Source organism: Euphorbia lathyris, chromosome 8, assembly GCF_963576675.1.
Source record: "Euphorbia lathyris chromosome 8, ddEupLath1.1, whole genome shotgun sequence".
NCBI lineage: Eukaryota > Viridiplantae > Streptophyta > Magnoliopsida > Malpighiales > Euphorbiaceae > Euphorbia > Euphorbia lathyris.
Genome location: NC_088917.1, coordinates 67,147,432 through 67,158,912, shown reverse-complemented (window position 1 = coordinate 67,158,912; position 11,481 = coordinate 67,147,432). Strand labels below are relative to the sequence as shown.

Below are 11,481 nucleotides of genomic sequence, written 5' to 3'. Positions count from 1 at the left end.
AACGATTCAGTTCTCAACACCCTCATAAGCCCAGGGATACTCCTGGCGAAGCTTGGCCTCCTCTTCCGGCGTGAAATCGTTCTCGATTCCGAAGAAATCTCTCACTCTCTCCACACTCCAGTTCTTGATCCTATTAGCCACTGCCTGAGTCAGCATATCCATAAAGCTTTTGATGCACAAGTAATTAACCGCCAGTATCATCTCAACCATCTCTTCATTGTTGAGATCTTCCACGAATTTCTCATCGTATTTAATCTTCTCCGCCTGCCGGCCTGATTCTTCTCGGAATTTCAGCTGCTCTCCGCAGTACTGGATAATCATGGACATATATTTAGCGCAGACATTCGGCAGCGGAACCACAGATCTGGCCGCCTTCGCATCATTGTTGTCTTCGAAAAAGTTCTTCACCACCAAGAATTCCATCGCGATCGATTCCTCAACGTCGAAGTACTCGCCATCGGCTGTCTTGAGAGTGATCGTGTTCGCCGGAGGAACCGAGAGGGCGCCGTTGGTGTTGTTTTCGGTTGATGACATTATCAGTTGGGAGAGATTTTACTATGATTGATAGGGTTTTGATTTGTGAAGAAGTTTGAGCTTGAAAGGGGTTTTGAGGAATAGGGTGAGATTGGGGTTTTGAGAGGTATTTATAGGACCCGGATAAAGAATTAGAAACGGAATGGGAAAATCTATTTCCGCTCGGAAAACTACTAGTAATATTTTATATTTTTAGAGTTTTGGCTTAATTATAATTGTTAATTTTTTTAATTCAAAATAAAGGAGAAAAATGTTTTAAAAATTCAAAAAAATGACACTCAGTTGAGGAAGAAAATAGTTTTGAAATCACTTTGACCCGCGCAAGAAAATAGTTGTACGATTTAATTACTCCCTCTAGATTTATGCTCTAATATAAGCCAAAAGTCATTTAATTTCCATCCAAAATTAATTTCTAGTGCTGTTTGATAAAACTGAAAATTAAGTACTGAAAAAATAAACACTAAATTTTAAGTGCTGAATATTATAAGTGCTGAAAATATTGAATGATTTAATTTTTATAAAAACATTGGTTGACAATGTTTAACTTAAAATGTTAAGTTAAATATTTTAACTTATCAAAATAAGTGATTTTTAACTTAATTAACTAATTTAAGTGATGGAGAAACAACCGTTATTAAACACACTTAAATTAAATAAGTGTTTAACATTTTAATTTAAGTAATTAAGTGTTTTATCAAACAATGCCTAAATTCTATTAAGAGAAGAGATAGTGGCTTATTACTCAAGCAATCACTTGTGTTGGTCCCGTGTAACGTGACAATATTAGTTCCAATGGGGGGGGGTTAGGAATTATTTAAAATTTTTGTCACTAAGACTGACTTGTTTTTAGCCTAAGACTTTAATTTAGCCGTTTAGCACAGTGGTACTGAGTGAATTCTAGACACAAGCTTAGCCAACGGGTGGCTAAAGCTGCTTCTGTCCTTGAGTCAGGAGATAGCACTTAAGTCTACTCCTGAACTCAGCTTCTCAGTTCACTCAACTCAACTTATGTTCTTTCATTGTTATTGTAGTTGTTTTCACCTTTTCCTTGGTTTCTTCCACGTTCTCTTCCTATTCCATTTCCTCATCGACCTCTTCCGCATCCTCTACCGAATTGATTTTCTTTCTCGACTGTTGTCGCCGTCTTTAACCGAAGTCTTTGTTGCTAAAACTTATTCTGTTGATTCTTCCTTACGCTTATCGAACCGTTCTTCACGTCCTTGTAATGACCATATAACTTCGTCCATAATCATTGTGCTAATGTCTTTGGATTCTTCCATTGCCACCACTACATAATCAAATTTTGTTAGTATTGATCGTAAAATTTTCTCAACAATTCTGGACTTTTCAATTTTATCACCATATTGTTGCATTTGATTCACGGTAAATTTTAATCGAGAAGAGTAATAAATAATGGCCTTCGTCTCCTTCATCCTCGTTGTATTAAATTCTCCTATCAGCATTTGTAAACAAACCTTTTTAACTTTTTCTTCGCCTTGAAGCGACACTTGTTGAATTTCCCACGCTTGTTTGAAGGTGGTAGCTTCAGCTACCTTCTCGAACATGATTTCATCCAAGCCTTGATGGATGAGAGTAAGCATCTTTTGACCAGTTCGGTGATTTTTATATAGACTATCTTTTTTTAGCCTGAGATAGTCGTGACTCGTCTTCTGGAACTACGTACCATTTTTCTACGATGTTCCAAGCATTTTGACATCCGAGTAATGTCTTTATTCGGATACACCAACTTGCATAATTGGTTTTTATGAGCTGAGGGTAGTGGATGGAGATGTTGGTGTCTACCATTTTTATACGGTCTCTCAAACATTCAATTTTAAAAGAAAAAAAGTTTTTTTGTGGAAGAAAAAACTCTCTCAATCTAGACTATACTACTTTATTAGTGGAAAGAGACTGAAAGTGTAATTTGGCGATTAAAAATGTAATTTATAAATTACTGTTTTACGGAATACACAAATACACAAACACACTCAATTCTCTTTTTTTATATTTTTCTCTACTATATCAAATTACAACAAAATAATGCTATTTATATAGAGCTTTTAGGCTCTGTTCTTTATCGCTGAAAAAAACTGAACTGAACTGAACTGAATTGAACTGAACTGAATTAAACTGAACTGAACTGAATTGAATTGAACTGAACTGAACTGAACTGAACTGAATACTGCTGAATACTGAACTGAATTTAACTGAATACTACTGAATACTGAACTTAACTGAATGCTACTATGCTACCGAACTTAACCGAACTTAATAATAATGATGATATTAGACTTTAAAATAATTTTCATGATAATATTGGACATTAATGAACTTATAATAATAATAATGGTTCTAATAAATTTAATAATATCAATAATAAATAAATATATTATTAAAGATAAAACTAAATTGAATATCAAATAAAAGCCCGGGATGATAAAATCTTGGCTCGATAAAAGCCTGTGAAATTAAATAAAAATAAGTCTAATTTAAATTAAAAATACAAATTACATACAAACACAAATTTATATATAATTTAAAGCCTATGAAATTAAATACAAATCTTCATATGAATACAAACTCTTAACTTTTTATTTTAATTAAGGGTTAAAGTGCAAAAATAACGTTTTGGGTCAGAAGTAATTTTACCTCTAACGTTTAAAATGGTGGAATTTTATCCCTAACATTGATAAATTGGATAAATTTGAGAAATAATTCATAATATGGATGCAATTCCTAATTTTTAAATATGGATGCATACTTTAGTTTTATTTTTTTATTAAACCATATATACTTTAATAAACTATCATTTCTTGACTTTTATCTAATTTATAGATAATGATAAACTATAAATAATAATAATAATAAATAAATAATTAATGATAAATTATAGATAAATAATAATAATTATTATAATAAATTATATATAAATAATGATAAATTACTGAATGCTGAAACTGGATGCTGAAACTGAATGCTGAACTGAACTGAACTGAACTGAATTGAATTGAATTGAACTGAACTGAACTGAACTGATTGTTACTGAAATTAAGTAATAAAGAACAGAGCCTTACACAGACTTAAACCATACAATTTAAATTTAATTCTTAGCCACAATCTTGTAAAAAACAAGTCCACCAAATGCATTCAACTATACATAGTGGGAGGCATTTACCTCGTTTCTAAAAGATGAACCACTTTAATGTATTTTTTTTGTTATGGTCGATCTCAAACTCAATTCATCCAGTTGTATTAAGATGGAGGACTATTGCTTGTCAACAATGAACCTATGGAATATGGGATTATCACCTCTGTTACTAGGAATGTCTATTACCATGTTAGTGTCCTATTAATTTTCGGGGGTTAGTATCAAATGATTCGATTGCAACCCAACCAAAAACATATCGTGTCAACCTGATTGGGTTAGGCCCTGTTCTTTATTACTTAATTTCAGTAACAATCAGTTCAGTTCAGTTCAGTTCAGTTCAGTAGTAATCAGTTCAGTTCAGTTCAGTTCAGTTTAGTTCAGTTCAGTATTCAGTTTCAGTATTCAGTTTCAGTATTCAATAATTTATCATTATTTATTATAATTATTATATATTATTATTATTTATATATAATTTATTATTATTATCATTATTTATTTATAATTTCAGGCAATTTATTATAATTATTATAATTTATTATATATTAATTTATCTATTTTTATTATAATTATATTTATATATAATTTATGATTTGTCATTATATATATTATCATTATTTATTATAATTATAATTATTTGGTACAATTTATTTGCAAATTTTGCGAAAAGTAAATAAATATTATATTAATACGTTTACATTACAATGCTCTAAAAAATTAACTGGCTCAACTACCTTAATATCTCAAATAGTGCAATTTTATCCCTAATATTAGAAGCCAATAGCAATTTTACCCTTAACATTGATAAATTGAGTCAAGATTTTGTATTCATATGAAAATTCATATTTAGACGTTAGGAGTAAAATAACCCCAGACCCAAAATGTTAAAGGTATTTTTGTACCTTAGTACTTAATTGTAATAAAAAGTTAAGAGTGTGTATTCATATAAATATTTGTATTTAATTTCATAGGCTTTAAATTATATATAAATTTGTGTTTGTATGTAATTTATATTTTTAATTTAAATTATACTCATTTTTATTTAATGTCATAGGATTTTATCGAGCCTAGATTTTATTTGATATTTAATTTAGTTTAATCTTTAATAATATGTTTATTTATTATTGATATTATTTTTTTTGGTAGAAATATTATTATTATTATTATTATTATTATTATAAGCTTATTAATGTCCAATATTATCATTAAATTATTTTAAAGTCTAATATCATCATTATTGTTACGTTCGATTAAATTCGGTTAAGTTCGGTATCATTCAGTTAAGTTCAGTAGCATTCAGTTAAATTCAGTTCAGTTCAGTATTCAGTATCATTCAGTTCAGTTCAGTTCAGTTCAGTTCAGTTCAGTAGCATTCAGTTTAGTTCAGTTCAGTTCAGTTCAGTTCAGTTCAGTTTTTTTCAGTAATAAAGAACAGAGCCTTAGTGTCGATTTCATGTTATATTTTCAGATCACATATAATTTTATTATATACATATGTTAATAGTGGCATTTTAAACTATAGAAGAATATGGTAATATTTTTAAATATTTTATGTCATTTTTGGATTAACATATTCACAATAATCATCTAAAAATCCGCTAATATCATGTTGGATTCTTGTAATGATTTTGTCCTTCAGAATCGGTTGGTTATATAAGTTTACAAGTCAAACATGTAAGTTTATTATCTCTATTATGGATGGCATGTAAAAAATATGAGAGATTTGAGTTGTGTTTAAAGTAGATCTATCCACAAACTGAGGTACCCATCCAGACCCGTGTCAATTGGGTCGGGTTTGGACAATTGAAATTGATCTTAGGCCCAGTCCGGTCCGAACCCGCTAAATTTCGTCTATTTTTTTGGGCGGGCTTGAGATTGATGAAAATAGCACGAACCGATCTGCCTTATTAATATTAATTAAGAAATTTGTATCTTTATAATTTTTTTTTTATTAAAGGCTGGTTATCGAGGAGGAGCCGAAGACGGACATCCCAGCTATGCTGGCACCCCCGACCTCAACCCCATGACCCCCGAACCAATATTATTAAAAGAAAAATTAAAAATAAAAAATCTGAATACAAAAGAATGGAAGAATAAAAAAACAGAACATGATAAAGAGAAACGGTAAAAGCACCGTCCTCCCCTATTGTGAAGAAAAGCCGATTCACAGAAGCCCGGAATATCATCCCACCACGTAAAACTAGAAGACGTCCGTCCAAAGTTTGCAAGCGAGTCAGCAACCTGATTGCCTTCGCGGAAAATATGAGAAATAACACAGTTCATAGCTTTAACCTGTGTTAAACAATTTAACCAATTTTGTCTAATTACCCAAGGAACCGATGTGGATTTGGTTTTCAGCATCTGCACTACATACATAGAGTCGCTTTCAATCCAAATCTTCCGCCAACCTTTGTTGTAAGCCAAATCAATAGCATGAATAGCCGCAGACAGCTCAGCAAGGAAGGCAAACGAACTGGTGATTGGAAAAGCAAATGCTCCCAGACACAAACCAGTACTTGAGCGAAAAATTCCTCCACACCCGGCCGGTCTAGGGGAACCCGATACAGAGGCATCAGTGTTAATCTTCGTCCAATCCCTCGGAGGAAGCTGCCAAACAACCGAGATGATTCGCGACCCTTTAGCAAGCCTTTTAGGAATCTCGAGCTCTCCCAAAATTTGTATTTCCACTAACGAATTCCATGTAGTACCCCGACCCATGTGAGAAGATTCTCTCAAGGCTCTCCAAATGCGTCTTAAAACCATTACTGTTTCCGGTTTTTCATCCTAAAAAATGCATCTATTCCGAGTAATCCATAACGCCCAAATAGAATTTCCAATTGCAGCCGCCCATAATTCAGAGATTTGAGAGCTAAAGCGCTGAACAATGGCATCACTTATGAGAGTTTTAAGTGTCGAGCTTGTGTTGATCCGGCGTCCAAACAACAAGCTAATACCTTGCCAGATAATTCTAGCAAACGGACATGAGACGAAAAGATGATCAATTGATTCCACATCAGACAAACATAAGCTGCAGCGCGAGATAATAAAACATCCACGTAATCTCAGCTTGTCGTGAGTAGGCAAATAGCCGAGATAGGCACGCCATGCCACCAACGAATGTGCAGGAGGAACGCACGGATGTCGAAGGAAATGACACCATTGTTGCTGATCAACTGGATCCCTAAGCCAAGCATACAATAATTTAACAGTAAGAACCCCACTCATAGCAGGCTTCCACACGCATTTATCCTCCGTGTCCTTTCCACGCTTAATGCGTCGAACCCTACCCTCAACGTTTGAAGGAAGCACAGGCAGGTTATTCCAACTATCTCCATCCAGATAATTTTCAACCGAATCCGAACAAGAACGTTGCTGTCGAGCTGTTAACCCAACCTGAGCAGCCAGTGAGGGACACATCCATCCCCCGTTCCAAAAGTTTAAGCCTGAGTTCTGACCAATCCACTAGAGACAATGTTGCGAAATTTCCAAATAAATCTCCTTAACTGAAGCCCAAACAGACGAGTTCAAAACCAAATGACGCGGCTGTCCTGCTTTATTTAAGAATCGGGTTCTCAGCAAGTTAAAACAGAGCGAGCTGTCCTGAATTAAGCCCCAAGCCATCTTCCCAGTCAGAGCCTTGTTTAAAAGAAACAAATCCTTGATGTTAAGCCCTCCATCTTTGAGATTTTGACAACATACTTTCCAAGGAACCGTTACCAGCTTCCTACAGTGAATTAAACCGGACCATACAAAATTTCGCATACTTTTAGTCATACGGCGGAGCAACGCAGCAGGCCACTTGTAAATAATAAAAGAATGAATAAAGCTCCCAGTGATAACAGAATTTACCAGGGCAACTCTACCAGCCATTGATAAACAATTGCCTTTCCATTTAGTAAAATGGGCAAGGACCCTGTCCATCAAACAATTTAAATGTGAAGTTTTTGGCCGGCCAAAAAATAACGGGACACCAAGATAGCGAAAAGGAATCTCCCCTCGACGAATTCCAATTATACCGGCCAGATGATTCCCACGTCTAGCAGTGACAAAAGAATCCAGGAAAAGATCCGACTTATTCCAGTTAACACATTGACCCGAAATAGAGCCATACATCTCAAAGACTTCCTTGATAACAACAAGATTATTCACAGAAGCCCTGCAAAATAAAAGAATATCATCTGCATATGATAAGTGAGTGGGAAAGACCCCTGATGAGGTATAACGCATCGGATTCAGACGTCCAGTGCTACTCAGAAGAAGAAGCCAGCGACTAAGAAAGTCCTCAACAATTCCAAATAGAATAGGAGATAAGGAATCACCCTGTCTAACCCCTCTAGAGCATTTGAAATATCCAGTGATGACACCATTATTGAGAATTGATATCCGAGCAGCTGATAAAATGTTTAAAATCCAATCTCTGAATTGTAAAGAAAAACCAAACGCATCCAATACAGCCAACAAAAAATTCCAGTTTATCGTATCAAATGCTTTCTTGATATCCACCTTTAAAGCCAAATTTCCGCCAAAACATCTTTTCCGCAGCATATTAGTGCCCTCCGAAGCCAAGGATATGCATTGATGAATACTCCTTCCAGGAATGAAACCAAACTGATTATGTGATACAATGCGGGAAGCAACCAAAGCCAGCCTGTCCGCCAAATTTTTTGCAATAATTTTATAGCTGAAGTTGCTCATAGCAATGGGCCTAAAATGATCCAAAGAAAGCGCCCCCTCAATTTTCGGAATAAGGACCATAATGCTTGAACTCAAACCAGGATGAAGCAAACCACTCGTAAAAAAACTTCTGACCATAGCAAAGACATCTGATCCAACAATATCCCAAAAAGACTGAAATAAAACCCCAGTAAACCCGTCAGGTCCAGGCGAACTGCCTTTATCCATCGAAAAAAAGCCAAGCGAACCTCATTCATATCCAGACATTTAATTAGCGATTCATTATCCGAGTCAGAGACCATACGCGGAACAATATCATAAACTAAATCATAATTATGTGGCATATACTTTTAGGTGGGCTTATATGGGTTGAATTTGGAATTTGATTTTTGAGTCGGGCCTAACTCGTCTAAATTAATAATGGACTGAGCTGGGCTTGGGATGAGTATTTTTATATAAAAACCCATTAGGCCCGGTCTAGTTTGACCCATGAACATGTTTAGTTTAAAGTAGTAATTGTAATTTTATTACCTTTACATGTAAAATATGAGAGAATATGATAATAATTTTAAATATTCGTGTCTTTTTTGAGTTAGCAAGTCAACTCTAATTCAATTCAAAAATTTATGTATTGATTATATAAAAAAATTACGTATTAATGTCAAGCAAAAAATGACGCATTACCTATTAAGCTAAACCCAGACACTAAAAATATGTGTCGTATATATAATTAAATCATGTGTAATTTTACCAACTCTATCCATTACCCGAGTAAGGTAAATACCATGAAATCATGTGGTATTTAGCATGGAAAAGCAATTGCTTTTGGAACAGGGATAAAATATAAAAATACCTTCTAATATTGATAGCTAATAGCAAATTAACCATAACTTTAAAAAAAAAATGCAATCCACCATTCATGTTCTACGATAACGGAGGTGGAATATCTTTAAACTCTACTATATATTCACATACTTTTTTTTTGTCCAATGCATGTTAAATACGAGATAAAATATTTATAATTTTTTTTTCCGTGTATATATATGTCTATATTGAGGGCGAGCCTTGGCGCAACGGTAAACGTTGTTGTCGTGTGACCAAGAGGTCACAGGTTCGAGTCTTAGGAGCGGCCTCTTGCCAAATAAATTGGCAGGGGAAGGCTTGCCCCCAGTACACCCTTGTGGTGGGACCCCTCCCTGGACCCTCGCTCAGCGGGGACGCGTAGTGCGACTGGGCCGCCCCCCTTTTTTTTATATATATGTCTATATATCTAAAATTGGTTAAACTTACAAAAATTAGGATAGGCGTAAGATATAAAATTATTCTTGGTTGCCAACATTACAAATATTTTTATACCTTATTCCATTTCTATGTATAACTATTAGTGTAGAGAAGTTGTTACATTAGCATAAATACTTTATGTGGGCGACACGTTACATTAGCTATGCACAAGGGTGGAGATAGGAGGGCCGGTCCCTTGTGGCTGTCGAACCTACCATAACCACTAGTAATGTAATTAATTATAAAATTACATTAATTATATGTTTTTTAGTTGATTATTTATATATAATTAATAAATTCTTTAATTATTTATTGGCAAAAGCTAACGAGCGCCCCCGGGGCGCTCGTTAAGGAAAATAATTGTCATTAATTACTACATTGAACGAATAAATAAAAGGATGTCATTATTAATCATCAATCATTTTTTTGACTAATTGATTATCAATCATTTTTTTACTAATTAATTATTAATCATTTTTTTTATTAATTGATTATTAATTACACCATTTTATTCCCACCATAACATCTCATTCCCTCTATTTTCTACTCCCACCATTTCATCTTCCCTTAGAAATTTTATAATTTTTTCAACTTTTTTTCCCATTCCTTTTTCCGCCAAAAAAATAATAATAATCAGATTACACTTTTAATTATAAAGTCTTAATATCTCATTCCCTCTACTTTATGAGTTGTTAATTATGATTTTTCTTTTATTTTATGAGTTGAAAATCCTATTTCTTTTATTTGATTAGGATGAGATATGATTGTTAAATTGGACAAATGAAATGGCGAGAAGGAAGTGGAGGGCATGTTCAGGCCTTAAATTTCAAAGGCCAATTTGATTTTTTTTTGTTGGTGGAAAGAAAGTGAGGATATAAATTGAAAGAAAAAAATCTGCAGAAATTGAAAGAAAAAATCTCAAAAGGAATGTGAAATGGTGGGAAATATTATAGAGGGAATGAGATGTTATGGTGGGAAGATGAAAAAAAGTTGAAAAAATTATAAAATTTTCAAGGGAAGATGAAATGGTGGGAATAGAAAATAGAGGGAATGAGATGTTATGGTGGGAATAAAATGGAGTAATTAATGATCAATTAGTTAAAAAAATATTAATGATTAATTAGTAAAAAAAGATTAATAATCAATTAGTAAAAAAATGATTAACGATCAATTATTAATTATAATAATGACATCGTTTTATTTTTTCTTTTAAAATAGCAATTAATGACAGTTAATTTTCTTATCTAGCGCCCCGGGGCGTCCGTTAGTAGGATCGTTATTTATTTATACAAAATTTTAGATTCTATTATTATCTAGGTGTTTGTTTCCTATGGCCACGGAAAAGCTGTAAATTGATTTCTGAGATCATGACTTGACTAATGATTAGTACATCTACTAGCTTTATACCCGTGCAATTACACGGAGTTTCTAGAAAATTAATTTTCTTTGCAATTATTTGTTTTTTTTAAATTGCAATTATTTATTTGTATTAATTATTTTATAAAAATATTAGTAATATATATAAAAATTTGTACTTGTACTATTTTTGAAGCTATATATTTTATTTTCATCTAATTTTAGTTATAATAACACAGCATTGCCAATAACACTTTTAAAAAACATAGCATTGCCAATATTGCCTAGCAAAATAATTTTTGAACTTATTAAATATTTGATTAAAATTAGCAATGATAACGGGAAATCCGTCGTTAATATCACACTCGTAACTTTATCCGTTTATTATTTAAACTACTTGTCATGTCCCATTACACTATATGTATACATTTTGAATTCCATTATTGCCTTATTTGATTTGCGAGTACTAACTGGTAACGTATCCTTATCCA

At 33.2% G+C, this 11,481-nt stretch overlaps 1 protein-coding gene across 1 annotated transcript; it reads right to left on the bottom strand.

Annotated features, from left to right (window-relative positions):
• Positions 1 to 595, bottom strand: LOC136202050 (SKP1-like protein 14). Its single transcript, XM_065992498.1, has one exon. It carries the CDS (start codon positions 532 to 534, stop codon positions 7 to 9), a length of 528 nt encoding a protein of 175 aa, XP_065848570.1. The 5' UTR covers positions 535 to 595; the 3' UTR covers positions 1 to 6.
• Between the last annotated feature and the right edge of the window lie 10,886 nt (positions 596 to 11,481).